Below are 15,305 nucleotides of genomic sequence, written 5' to 3' on the forward strand. Positions count from 1 at the left end.
TGTTTAAATCGAAAAGTCGAGAGTTTTATTCAAAATCATATGCAAATCCTGTTTGTTTGTTTATAACAATTTTTTTCTTTGAATTATTTGTGTTGTTTTTTGTAATTTTTTTATGATTTTACAAACATTGCAAATAAACCAATTTTTTACACACTGTTCTTCCATATGTCGTTCTAGTGAAAAACAGATGTTTGGTACATGGTATCAAAGTTTCACCTCGGGGACTTTTATAGCAGAATAGACGGTTTTTAGTTGCTCGGCGTACGATGACCTGTAGTTTTAACATATTTGTTCTTTAGTATTTTGTGGATAGTTTTTTTCATCGGCAATCATATCAAATCTCCTTGTTTTTATGTTATTGTTTATTTACTATCTGATATTTTTCCTTTCTTTGTATTTCATACTAATCGGGTATAAAAAAATTAAAAGTACCCTCCGAAAATGGCTTCCTACACGGTATTACTCAAAATTTTAAAGTCCCAGTAGAAATATGACATCGTTCTGCAATACAAAAGCTGAGTAATATTTAATGAAAATTACATAAGCTCGAACAAACAGACTTGTTAACGAACGGACAAGGTAATTTTAGTATGCATTTCATTCCATAAAAGGAGTTATAAATTTCGTCATTTTGTATTTCACAAACTGAACAGCGATATTCAAATTCAATAGCTCATGTTTCAGAAAAATGAATGATTGGATTAAATAAATTCGTTTGTTATTATTCGTGGTAGAAATAATCAATCAGAAAGCGTAAAAAAATTATTAAGGAGAATGTGCCTTAAAACGAGCCCATGTTTTGATGACGTTGTACAAAGCTGTGCCTGGACAGGCAGAGGAACTAACATCTCGATGTCCAAACAAAGCGTAAGATTGTGAAATTTTTCCTTTACTGATTCCACACTGAATCAATTCTTTTACAGCATTTAAAGCAGCAGAATTAGGAGCATGGGTAGAAAAATTTCCCATAAATGAGGCGGCCAATCCACGGCTGTTATAGCCCAAAGTATGAGCCCCTTCTTGATCCCAGCCTCTGCCCTCATAGATTTTCCCATCTTCACCAACGAGGAAGCTGTAACCAATGTCTGCCCACCCTGTAAATATTAAACAATTATTAATTTGTTTTTACATAAACAAAGGCGGTATAAAAAGTCATTGTAAATATATCAGGTATTGTTAGGCCATATTTTACGATATTCCAGGGGTTTTGTTTCCTCAGACAGGAAGGTATTAAACTAAGAGTTCCAAGTGGTGAAACTAAAATCTGCCATTTGTAAATTTTACGGCCCCCATCACGAGTTGGTTGACCGTTATGGAATATCTGTTTCACATATGACGACGGGTATGTTCCATTTGTCGTAACTACAATCCCGTTCCCTTTTCCCCGAATCTGACCTACTAAAAAGTAAAATAACAAAAATTCCAAACTCCAAGGAAAATTCAAAACGGAAACTCATCTAACGAATATAAAGCAACTGTAATATTCCTGAAATGGTACAGGCATTTCCTTATTTAGAAAATAGTGGATAAAACCTGGCTTTATAGCTAGCTAAACCTCTCAATTGTATGCCAGTCGCATAGAATTCCATTATATTGACAACAATGTGTGAGCAAAACAAACAGATATAATAGGTAAAAACGTCAAATAAGACTGAAGCCCAACTCCGGGTGCAGGATTTTCTCGTTGTGTTGAAGACCTATTGATGGCCTTCTGCTGTTTTCTGCTTTTCGGTCGGGTTGTTGTCTCTTTGACACATTCCCCATTTCCATTCTCAATTTTATCACCGGGTTTGTACTTACATGTGAAACACGACGGGTGCTACATGCGAAGCAGGATCTGCTTACCCTTCCAAAGCATCTGAGATCATCCCCAGTTTTGGTCGGGTTCGTGTTGCTCAGTCTTTAGTTTTCTATGTTGTGTTTTGCGTAATGTTGTTTTTCTGTGTCTTTTTTATTTTTAATCAATGGAGTTGTCAGTTTATTTTCGACGAATGTCCCTTGGTATCTATCTACGCTCTTTTAATTTTTAGTTGTCTAGATAACTTTTATTATTTTACCTGTCGCCGTTACAAAGGAAACTTGAGAATTGGTACTGGTGTTTATCGCAGCAACATGCCAAAGTGCAAGCACAAAATGTTTGAATACCGACAACGCGAAGAGCGTTGTGACCAAAAGGGACCTAATAACAACACCCCAATCCATCTCAGGTAAACTTTGCTTAAAGAAATGAAACATTATTTTCTATTTACAACATGTCTATTGTTACAGATTTCTTCCGTTACTTTGAAAATAGATGCAAAGCAAGGGGAAAACCAGATGGGCAGAATTGTGATCCTCTTTTTCTTATTTATTTCAATATTACAAGTAGTTTTGAGTTTTATTATCTTTATTGAATAGCTTACTGTGGTTGGCATCATCCATGTGATAATCTTGTATTATTTTTATGATCCTATTTTTTTAATTTATTTTTTGAAATTAAAGGTCATTTAGAGTTTTATTGACATCATTGAATGACTTACTGTGGTTAGAATCATCCATGTGGTAATTCTGTATTCCTTTCATTTGTGCGATACATGCAGAAAATGATGTACAAGCTCCACCTGTAGTATGATGTATAAAAAAGTCAGGAACTGGCGTATAGATAGTCGATGTACTTCCTGGTCTCCGAGCTCCCCAGCTGTCACGTGATATTATGTTAACATTAGCGCAGTCACCAGTATCATGTTCTACAAACGAGTTCAACATTTTGTTAAAGTCTAATGGGCATGTTCCGGACCATATGAGTGTTTGGACCATACGCGTATATAGTCGGACTATATGAGTATTCTACTCGTTTGGTTATAAACTGGCCGGACCATGTGAGTTTTAAGACCATATAGGTATTTTTCTAATCAATTCTAACTTTCTTCGCAAATACACACAGCTCATTCTCTGCAGGCAAAACGGCACACGTTGCTAACTGAATTGATTTAGCTTAGTGTTAAAATTATTATTTCAGAAAAAAAATCTTCTTATGTCTACTTATTATCAATTAATAATGTGTTCTTGCTCCACTTGATACGATCTTACTGTCATTGTAAGATCGTATGAATATGAACAAGAGCACATTATTCAACTAAAACCCAATTAGAAATAATAATATAAAACAAATTTAAACACCAAAATAATTTCAAACAAAAAAAAAAGGGTTCAATTACGTAAGTTCACATGAGTTAAGCAATTGACTTCTTGCTTAACATTTCATTGAGATATTTCTTGAAGTTTTTTCGAAATATTGCGTTTCGTAAGAACAAACGGATAATGAAATGTAAAAAATATTTCACTACGAATCTGAATTAATTCGCTTTGTTCCCTTAATCATGTAACAATAACTGCCATATGATGGAATAAGTCAATATTTCATTTTTAGAAACTCTTGATTAATGGGACACCTTTCTTAACGTTCATCATAATAATTACCCGGACATGCGAGTATGGTCGGACCATATGAGAATACACGTATGGTCCAAATACTCATCTAGTCCGGTTTGGTTGCTCTATTCAGGTCATGGTAAAGTCAACGCTCCCAAATGTATGTATTTGACTTCAGAAAGTATGAATTAATCTACATATGTGAAGTAATGATATGTACATTTTGAAAATCTCTTATACTAAATTTTTCAAGATTTCTTCAGTAGATATGGGAGATTTGTCATGAGTCATCAGGGAAACAAACTAATTTGACTAATCATTGTTGATTTTCCCATAGTTCACGAATGAATGTATTAGTAAATAAAAATCGTTTTACAACATATCCTTATAATTATGTAATTGGCTTTCTTATTTTGGCTGGAATATTTCCACAGCAACATGTGATAAGCAGACAAAATGTATCTAGCGGTCACTTAATGCTTATTATCTTTAAAGCTATGCGAACACGTTTTCTGTAGCTTTAAATCCGTTCTGAACAATATTCAACTGTAACTCACGTACTGTCAACATACATTATGGGATAATTCAAACAAGAAATCTATCTAAATGACTCGAATAATGGTTCACGACTTCTTTGAATAAGGATTCACGACTTCTTTGAGAGTTGTAATTCTATTGACAGTCAATTGTACCATATTTGATATACTTTACGGTTACTTACCCACTGCTGTCCTTGTACAACAACGTCTTGTAGCACTACCAGTACATTTCCCTGAGTAATATGAACCACCACATCTGTTGCTGTCATCCTGACAATGGCCTCCTAAATATATACATGGCTGGTCACCGTCACCGTCTTAAATTGAAAAATAATCACCTTTCATGTATGCCGTCTCTTTCTTATTTTTTCAATTTTTAACTCTAAGTTCTATAGACCGTCGTGCAGATGCAGTGTGATGCATACCTTAGCTTCTGGTTGAAGACATTATGTTAGAGAAAGTCCAAATAACTGTCCATCCCTGGGAAATAATGGAGCGGAGGCCAATATTTAACACAGGCCTTATTCAAATGTTATTCATACCCCTCAAATTCTATTCTTTAGTCTTTATCTGTTTATTCAAATTATAACAACGAACAATCAAATAATATACCGAATACGCCATTTTAGTATAAAAATAAGGAGATCAGGTATGATTGCCAATGAGACAACTATCCACCAAAGTTCAAATAAAGTGGATGTAAGCAATTATAGGCAACCGTACGGCCTTCAACAATGAGAAAAACCCATACCGTATAGTCGGCTATAAAAAGCCCCGACATAAAAAATATAAAACAATTCAGTTTCTTGACTTAACTATTTATTCTATTAACCACAATATTATTGTATTTTTTGGTATTTAATGTGCATATTACAATGAAACAAACGAAATGTTGCTGTACAAAATCAAAATACAACACTTCAAATTTCAAGGAATTGATATCTTGAACGGTAAATTTAAAAGCAAATTTTTAAGTGAAATATATTTTTCTCTAATTTTCCTTATTGAATAATGTTAATGCGTTCAAAATCACAAAAGAATTCAACTGATTGTGGATAATGTTGTGGAACTTTAGTGAATACGATACTATATATGTCATATATTATACGATGGAATTACGGCTCGAAAATAAACGCTGTTAATAATGATATATTTGGTGTTCATTGTATTACTACGATTCCCAATTTTTTTTAATCGAATATAAGCCATTTTCATCTTCATTAAATATCCGGTTCGTCCTTTAGAATTATGTCCATGGGTGAACAGTTTTAAAGAAAGTGTCTATGAAAATATCCAAAGGGCAAAAAGTCCGGATGAGTGAAGATGAACAATAGAAAATAACTCTCCATTCCTGAAAAATAATGTAGAGTTTGAACAAAAGATTTACGTCACAGGTGTATTTTAATGAGACTTTGAGATCAAGCTCACTAATAAAAGCGCCTTTCTTTTGCTTTGATTTTGTGAAATGTGTGCCAAAATTTTGTGTCATTAATATGTTCACCGTATTCCTTCTTTTCACCCATTTAGTTTAATTGTTTCACTTGTTCTCTTCCTTGATTTGCTTGAAGAATTTGTGAAATGCAAAAAACTTGATACAAATCAAAACCAGTATGTAAATAACACAAACAAACGCAACTCTAACACACATACATAAAACATTTTTTACTACTTTTTTGTGCCATTTTTTCAGTGTAAATTTCTTATTCATATACAAACATGTTTACATTTTTGCATTATCTTCGCATGTCATGATAATCGTTAAAATTGCCAGAGATACGCATTTCATTATTTACCTTTAACATCATTCAGGTCAATTAAAGGATTTGTTCTCTAGTGATATATTTTTTATATGTAGTAAACACGGTTGATCTAAATGACTCCATAAATCTCCATAAAATTCGCTTTATTCCATTAACCATGTAACAATAACTACCATATGTTTGAATACGTCAACATTTCATTTTTAGAAACTCTTAATTATGGAGACATCTTTTCAACGTTCATCATCTTAATTACCATTATCATGGGATTAGCATCCAAAATGTATCTAGCGGTCAATTAATGCTTATTATCTTTAATGCTATGCAAATTCGTTTTCTGTAGCTCTAAAACCAGTTCTGAAACAGATATTTTACTGTGTCTCATGTACTGCCAACATACATATTTCGATAGATTTAATTCGAACAAGAAATCTAAAAGACATGAATTATGATTCACGACTTCTTTGAGAAAGAGGGTCAAAAGATACCAGAGGGACAGTCAAACTCATAGATCAAAAACAAACTGACAACGCCATGGCCAAAAACAAAAATAAAAACAGACAAACAACAGTAAAGACGACACTACACAGAAAACTAAAGACTAAGCAACACGAACACCACCAAAAACTGGAGGTGATCTCAGGTGCTCCGGAAGGGTAAGCAGATCCTGCTCCACATGTGGCACCCGTCGTGTTGCTTATGTTATTACAAATCCGGTAAATTCGGTAGATCACATTCGTGAAAAGGAAGGGTTTTGTAGTTACGACATACAGAACATATCCGATAACATCTGTGAAACGGTTATTCCATAACGGTCAACCAACTCGTGATGGCGTCCGTAAAATTTACGAAGGGATGATTTCAACTTCACCATTTGAAACTCTTGGTTTAATAGCTTCCTTGTGAGCAGCATTCCTCTATCAAGGAAATTATGATAGGAAATACAAGCCCGGGAATATCGTATCAATTGGGAGATGTATACTCCGTATGCAGGCGCTGCTGGAATGTTGCTACATAGAAATGGAAAGTTCACAATTGGGAAGCTGAAATCATCTCTTTTGTCGTAAAGTTTTGTTTTCAACCGACCCTCATTGTCAATTTCTGGATGTAAGTCAAGATATGAGGCAGACTTAACTGTATCTGTAGTATCCTTTATCTCTCGTTCGATGAGATAGATTCGTTCAACTTAGTCACCAAATTTTGCATTATTTAGTGAGAGAACATCATCTATATAGCGGAACTTAAAGTTAAAGGATATTGCTAACTTCTTATTTTTCTTCCTAAGAAGTTCCTGTATGAAGTCAGCCTCATAATAATAAAGAAACAAGTCGGCAAGAAGAGGGGCACAATTGGTTCCCATTGGAATTCCGACAGTCTGTTGAAAAACACGTCCTCCAAACATAACAAATATGTTGTCAATCAATAAATCAAGCATCGTGATAATGTCAGTTTCAGAGAATTTTTTGTTTGAATTAGAGTGATTCCTCACAAAGTAGGATTTATCCCTCCCCAAGACAAGATAGTTGTATCTACGTTTGCCATTCTTTTTAATGAAACAAAGTAATACCAACTCTTTCAATTTGTCTTTTAGTTTGGAATGGGGAATACTTGTGTAAAGTGTAGAAAAGTCAAATGTTTTAATACTATTGCAAGATGAGAGAGTCTTAGATTGTATGTACTCTAAAAGATCTTTGGAATTTTTTAGTATCCACATCTGATTCATGCCACCTCTAGAATAGGCAGTTTCACAATATGTTTGGAGCCCATCTTTGATTGCTAATAAAATAGATGTTAATAATTTAGAGAGAGGTTTCGTGGAGCACTTGGAAGACCCAGCAATATACCGTTGTTTGTAAGGACACTTATGTAGTTTAGGTATCCAATACTGTGATGGAAGATCCAGTTCTTTATCTTTGGTTGAAATTCCAAAGGAACATAGAACAGACCTATGATTATTGAAAGTCGTGATTCTATTGACAGTCAATTGCGCCATATTTAATATACTTCTTGGTTACGTACCCACTATACAACAACGTCTGTTAGCACTTCCAGCACAGTTCCCCGAGTAATATGAACCAATACATCTGTTACTGTCATACTGACAATGGCCTCCTAAATCTAGACATGGCTGGTCACTGGCTTAAATTAAAGAAATATAATTTTTGATGTATAATTTTCTGGTTCTGTTTATATGACATATGTGCATATGTATGTAATCAGTAGAAATATAATTTCTTTTTGGTGTATCCATGACAACAATCTGCGTTCAGTTACTATACAATATTGCAAAAAGGGGTGTCAAAATATAAAATATTTCCCCAAAATTTGTTTAAAAGTAGAATTTCAATCCCTGGGAGTGATACCTTTTCTGAAACTGTTTACATATATAGTCGACTCTTGTTATCTCGAAGTCTGCCAGGCCAGAGAAATAAATCCGTAATACTCTCGTAGTTTGACTCAAACTATTGCCGAAAGTTTGATAGACCAAGGGACACAACTCTTGCTTAGCTTGAAAAGGCTATAATAAATCCAGATTAATATGGGTAGGGAATCGATATTCTTGTCTGATATCAATGTATCTAGGTGTATTGGTCTATTTTTTGGTTAATTGTTCGTCTCTTATTTCTTTCTTTGTACAGTTACAATTGTTTCCTGTGGGTTTTATCCGAGAGAGAGTAATCTCAAATCGATCTAAGCGTGATTTAAAGTTTGCAAAATTGTTCAATTTCGTATACAAGAGATTTTAGAAAAAAAATAGATTCTTTTTAATTTTCTTTTCATTTTCTTTTATTTCAATCTTTTTCTGCAAGATGAAATTCAAAAAGATTAAAGACGATCATTTATCAGTTTTGAGTTGATCACTAAATCTTAATAAAACAAGCTTGTCTCCCTAAATTTACATGAAAATGGTTGCTTTCGGGAATATTTCTATGTTTAAAGATAGGTATGCAATTTTTCTAACTCATCTAAGGATCATTTATTGATTTTTGATAAAAATTATATGACACTGAAGATGAACAGTTTAATTTCATTTCAATAATATTCCTAAAAAAAACTTGTATTCAATGGCTCAAAGATAGAGAAATTCTTTTGACATTACAGTTTTTAGAAGTAGTACTGATTTTTAATATCTTCTTTTTTTCAATCAAATAATTTTGACATGTTTGGAAATAGAAATCTTCAAAGGAAGGACATGTATATTTTTTTATTGAAGTTTGACTTAATAATTTCCTAAAAGAGGCATTAAAAATGCACTTTCTCAACAACAAAAATAAATAAATAACTAATTTTTATTTTAATTGATGTTCATTCTTCAATGAGAACAAACAAAATCATGTATTCAAATACATGTACAAGTACCTTACACTTTTAAATAGCAATATAATGGGGAATAAAAAAAATACATTTGATTGCTGAAAATCCCCAAGTTAAAGTTATGCAATTTTGTTTATTGTTTCAGGCAAATTAATGATAATTGTAACTTAAATTAACCTTAATTATTGGCTAGTATCAGATGATTATAACACTAAGTTTACAAGTAAAATAGACCCTACTTGCATTGTTTATACATTTTTTTGCTTTTTTGTGTTTTCTTTGCAAAAATGCCCCCTTTTAATCTTTAATCCTTCATCTATCAGACATAATTGACAGAATAATGTTATGTAGTGTAGATCAAAATTTATTGAATACACAATGATTGAGGTCATATACTTGTGTATTCCATTATGTTATACAAGATATATTAATTGTGGTCATATTGGCATAAAAGTGGAGGTGATCTAATTAGTGTAATTGTTTGTAAATTATGACAGTTGTCTTTCATACTGTATTTGTTTCAATTCTCTTACTTGCCTAAGGAAAGAATTGGAATAAAACGTAAAATAACAAAATACCGAACTACAAGGAAATTCAAAACGGAAAGTCCCTTATCAAAAGACAAAATCAAAAGCTCAAACACATCAAACGAATGGAAAACAAGTTTCATATTCCTGACTTGGTACATGCATTTCCTTATGTAGAAAATGGTGGATTAAACCTGGTTTTATAGCTAGCTTAATAATAGCATTCAAAAAGTGTGGGAATCAACTTTGATATCAATACACATATGGTACTAAATTTTATTCAATTACTTATTTAATAATTCACATCAACTGCTTAAATTTGATAAATTACTTTTTCACATTAATTCATGAATATTGATTTATTATAAATTTTGATTTACAAAGGAACTATATGCAAGTGTATATCTAAAATAAAGTACCTGTTTGACTTGTACTTTCTTAATTTAAGGGCAAATAACATGTCAAAAGTTGGTAGTTGGTGATTCAAATGATGTATAAAGTTTCTGCAAGACATAAAATCACATGATTAGTTTCATGATATGTTATCAACTTAGAATTCTGCACCATCTCAAATTCGGGAGTGATCACATAGATCCAGCATGGCTGAATAAAAAACCAGTTGAAAAAGGCTTAACTCATCAGATCGATACAATGCAGAAAACATCTTACAAAAACACAGACCGGACGTGACAAGGTATTTATACATCCCAAAAAGTTCTCAAGAAGATTGACGTTATAGTTAGAAGTGAAACTTTTTTGTATCTACATATTAAATTAATAAAAAAAAAATCAAAATTCTCTGCTTTATAGATTTTCATCAACGGAATCTAAAATGTATCATAAAATATGGACCATTTCAAATTTATATATGAGAACAACTACTGACAAACTGTTACGCTTCGCAGTCTTAGTGGTGTAGAGACATGTACATAAATCAATGTTAAAAGGCAAATTAAAGAAATAATAACTATAAAAGCTTTTTGACAAATTGTATACAAACTTCATTACAACAAATTTAAATAACATTTTATGAATGAGAGCTAAGAACTGTTTGTACTGTAGTTAAGTAAATTTAATTTCTTTGAAATTTGTATTCAAATACGCATTTGGACATTACTAAGCGCCAAAAAATAAGATATAATAATTTTGTATTTTATAAATTAGTGCCTTCGATAATAAAAAGTCGTCATCGAATAGTCTCATTATGCCGATATTCAAAAAGACTCGTTGCATTGTTTTTACAACAAATAGGTCATAATAACATGACAGAGTGTTTTGTTTCGGTATGTACTAAATAAATATGCGAAGATCCCATTTTATACAAGGGTCCCCAATAGGCTTTGAAATATCGTGGCTAGTCACATTATATTAGAAAACATCTTTTGAATGACGAGATATTCTGAGAGTTTTAATTTTCTTATTTACATGTATATCGTTTTGTTATAAAAATATATTAACTATCATGTGTATTTGGTTTCTTAAATAACTTTGTTTAGTTGCAGTGTATTTAAAACCGCAAAAATTAAAATCTCCTGTTCTCGATTTTGTGGTATGAAATTTACTAAGACTATTATTGAAAGGATACTTATTTATCTTCTTTCTGTAATTCCTTGAGTCATTTCTTCAATATTGAACTATACTAGATTATTCTTCGCTTATTTGGCAAATTCATATTCAACTTAGATATTCTCATTTAGGTTTTGATAAATATCATAACAGAGATTCCTTAATTAATTAATTGTACTATGACATTCGCAATTTATTTACAAATACAGATATAAACATTCATTTATGTAGCCTTACGATTTTTAGGGTTATTGTATTTGAATATAATTGAATCTCATTATAAGTATCTTATTCTAGAAATTCCTCGTGTAAGTAATGTAGGTTACTTAAGCTTGCCTTAAGCCGTGAGCGAATGCAATTAGGAAGTAAAAACACTAAAAGGACAAATCGTTACTAGTTTACATTTCATTAGTTAGAATATTTCAAATTGAATCATTAAAATAAATGTATCGTATCGATTGAGTATTTGAGATATCATTTTGTAAGCTACTCCTGAAACTGCTATATGTGGTAGAGACACGCATTATTAATCTGTAAAACTTAACAGAAAATGTAAAAAAAAAAAACTACTACAAGCTCCCATTTAAACAAATTTTCAACTAATGTCATTATAAGTTTAAATAAAATTTTCTAAGAAAAACGAGCATATGTAAACAAAACAAACAAACACAACTCTTACACACATGCATAAAAAAATGCGGAATCATTTTCACTACTAATGTTTTGCCATTTAAAAGAGTCAATTTCTAATTAACGTATAAACATTTCTTCATTAATGCATTTGTCTTCATATGTCATGCAAATCATTTAAATTGCCGCCTATGCGCATTTCATGATTAACCTTGTTGATGTAAATCGTTTATCTTTTTACCTGTACTGTGGACTAAATGAAGAAAGGTACTGCAAAACCGCATTATCTATTCAGCTGTATTTTTCACTTTAACACCTACCATGCAGAAACTTACTATAATATAATAATTGATTTTAAAGTTACTCGTCTTCAGTGCATTAAATAATTGCTACTGGACGTTAAGCAATCAATTAATCAATCAATCTAAATAAATATAACTGAACATATATCATTCATAAATCTTACCTAAACTGCATCCAGTAATAGTAAGTAGTAGAATCAAGCACAACATTTTGCTCATACTTGTCATGTATGATAAATCTATCTTCTATTTAAACTCGGTTACAACCTCTGCTTATATATGTTTACGTCTATGTTATTACATAATAAACTAAGTCTTCAACTTTACATGCCTGGTGGGGTAAATGCATTAAATGAATAAACGTCATTAAGGACCGCCCATTTGGGGGAGAGCTTTCTGTATAATGAAGTCCTGTGCTCCACTGATTGGTTGATAATGTTTGTAATAAATATTTTTTGATAGATGGATCAAAACAAGGGTTAAAAAAATAAAACAATGAATGTTGAATTCACTTATTTGTTTTTGCTACAGGGTTGAAAAGTGATGGGGTCAGAGTAGGAATATAGTGCGAATCTACGAATTTGTAAACAAGGCTATGTGAATGGCTCATAAATGCCACATGACCCTATGAATTTATAGTTGTAAAAAATGGGTGTATATTTGTACTAATATGAATGATATATGAAAGCTTCTGATTTCTAGAGGTAAAGCAGGTATAAATTTAGTTCAAGAAATAGTCTTTTTACTGAAGTTACCCCTTTAGGGAAATATGCACTCTGTCACTATACTTTTTCATGGCCACACAATAAAACCAAAGATCATTTCTTGCAATGGAAGCCATTTTGGTAACAATTAATGTTGTTTGTCTTGAAAAATTCGATGTTAAACTGCGGCTGGCAAGGATGCACTGATTATATTGTTGGAGGAAGCATGGGGTCTATGGGTAAAATCAGTTCTGTTAACAGATTGAAAGAAACAGTAGAAATTACTCTCTAGAGATATAAATTAATGAAAAGCATAATAAATTTGACACTGTATCTTTTTCAGCAGTGTCACTTCCCCATATTAAGTTGCTGATAAGTTGTAAATGAGCAGTTTTTTTAAGTATTTTTACCAAGTTTATACTCGAAAAACCTAACCGTATGAATATATGCTTTTTTGTACATAATTCATTGCGTTTCTTTAATAAAGATAATTAAGGAAAACGTTTGAGGATTAGATACCCTTCATTTATGAAACTGTTGTTGGAATGTTTGTATTTGGATTACAATGTAAAATGTTTGCTTTTAAATATTCTAAATTGTTAATTTAATCTTTCTCTGCACATAAAACAACTTTCGATATAACCTTTTTTGAAGGGTCTGTAGGTTATCTGTTGCAAGAAAACATGTCGGACCCGATCAAATTTGTACTCTTTTTTTCCATCGACAGTCTTACTTTCTCGCCCTTCATCTTGATCGACTTATCTTGCAGAAACGACCCATGGAATGTATTGTAAATTTGTTCTTGTTCTAAGAATTTGTAACGAAATTGAGATATTGAATACTACACCCTCCACACACACACACACACACACATAAAAAACTTATAAGGTCAAAATGATCTCCTCAACAAGGGCAATTATCTATATTTCAAGCTCTACGGTACCAGGTCGTGAAAAAGTAAATACATTTACACTACTAATTCGTCTTTAAATCTCGATTAGTGCCATCAAACAGCTACGTACAAGAAGATAAATACGGTTCAAAAATACACTTGCTCTGATAATACCGGTACAATAGAGACATAAACACATGCTCATTATCTGCAAGTAGAACAACTGTCATCATCACTAGAAATTGGTTACCAACGAAGCGAAGAAAGGAGAAAAAATAAACAAGGTAATAATTCCTTTAATTTAAACCATTTTAACCGTGTTGATGAGGTTATTGCTCCTGTAGTCAATTTATGTTGAACAAATGAAAAATAAGTTTATCTTTTTATCCTGTCATAATTTTTTTATATTAAAGAAAAATGTTAATTACGCGTGTACAGCTGTCATCTTATAATGGCAGTTGAAAATCAGTTTAGATCCTGATGGTGTATTCTCATAAATTCGTTGGAAAAGTCTACGAAATATTAAAGATTGATTTGATAAAAGCGTTTATTTAGAAATCTGCTCCAGGAGACAGTCTTGTATGTTTTTTTTTTAATTTTGGTTCATTTATATGTTTCGGATTTAGTGTGACGACCCTTTTCGCTGAACTAGTACACATTTTTGTTAAGGGGCCAGCTTAAGCCCGCCACCGGGTGGGGGATTTTCTCGCTGTGTTGAAGACCCATTGTTGGCCTTGGCCGGGTTGTTGTCTCTTTGACACATTCCCCGTTTCCATTCTCAATTTTATTTTTAAAATACTGAAATCTGAAAATTCTTATCGTGAAAAGGTAAGTCAGGTACACTTTTCATATTTAGGGGTGCTTTCGTGCTTTAGTTTTCAAAGAGAATTTTGTTTAAATATTCTTAAAACTCTGATGTAATCTTTTAAAGTACGCGAATGTCTATGAACCTAATTTTAGATTTAATGCAAACAATTCAGTCAAACCATTAAGTGTTGTTTTTCTTTATTTTTCTTCAGAAATAAAGTACTTATATTTTGTAAACAAAATTATATTACATCATCTTCTTTCAATGTATAGATAATTGAGTAAATAAATTCATCATAGATACATTGTATCAGGATTAACATTTTGTACGCCAGACGCGTTTCGTTTGAATGAACAATGATATCAATTGGATCCAAATCAAACACATGACACATCATTTATGACTAAGAGGTTTTTTTTATATTTCATTAGAAATAAATTATTAGCCGATGTTAAAAAAAATCGCCAACTCGTTATTTACTGCATGTATATCAAAAATATGTGTTGCTCAGCATTTAATGTGAGAATTTACAGAAAACACTGTCTTAATATTTTCCATTGTACTTTGTCAATAACAAATAAATAAGACAATTGAAATTTGCAAACAATTTATTAAATACAAAATTGAGAATCGAAATGGGGAATATGTCAAAGAGACAACAACCAGGCCAAAGAGCAGATAACAGCTGAAGGCCACCAATAGGCCTTCAACGCTTCAGCGCAGCGAGAAAATCCAGCACCCGGAGTTGGTCCTCAGCTGACCCCTAAATAGAAATGTGTACTAGTTCAGTGAAAATGGACGTCATACTAAACTCCAAAACATATAAATGAACTAAATGACTATTTTGCAAT

The 15,305-nt window shown here is 32.0% G+C and overlaps 1 protein-coding gene across 1 annotated transcript; it reads right to left on the reverse strand.

Moving 5' to 3' along the window:
• Positions 1-510: 510 nt before the first annotated feature.
• LOC127720186 (peptidoglycan-recognition protein SC2-like) lies at positions 511-12,364 on the reverse strand. Its single transcript, XM_052226661.1, has 5 exons — positions 12,215-12,364; positions 7,730-7,849; positions 4,133-4,267; positions 2,520-2,726; positions 511-1,094 (listed from the first exon to the last, which is right to left on the reverse strand). The coding sequence occupies exons 1-5, from the start codon at positions 12,276-12,278 to the stop codon at positions 766-768; spliced, it is 855 nt and encodes a 284-aa protein (XP_052082621.1). The 5' UTR covers positions 12,279-12,364; the 3' UTR covers positions 511-765.
• Positions 12,365-15,305: the final 2,941 nt, after the last annotated feature.

This window comes from Mytilus californianus, unplaced genomic scaffold, assembly GCF_021869535.1.
Source record: "Mytilus californianus isolate M0D057914Y unplaced genomic scaffold, xbMytCali1.0.p SCAF_11, whole genome shotgun sequence".
NCBI lineage: Eukaryota > Metazoa > Mollusca > Bivalvia > Mytilida > Mytilidae > Mytilus > Mytilus californianus.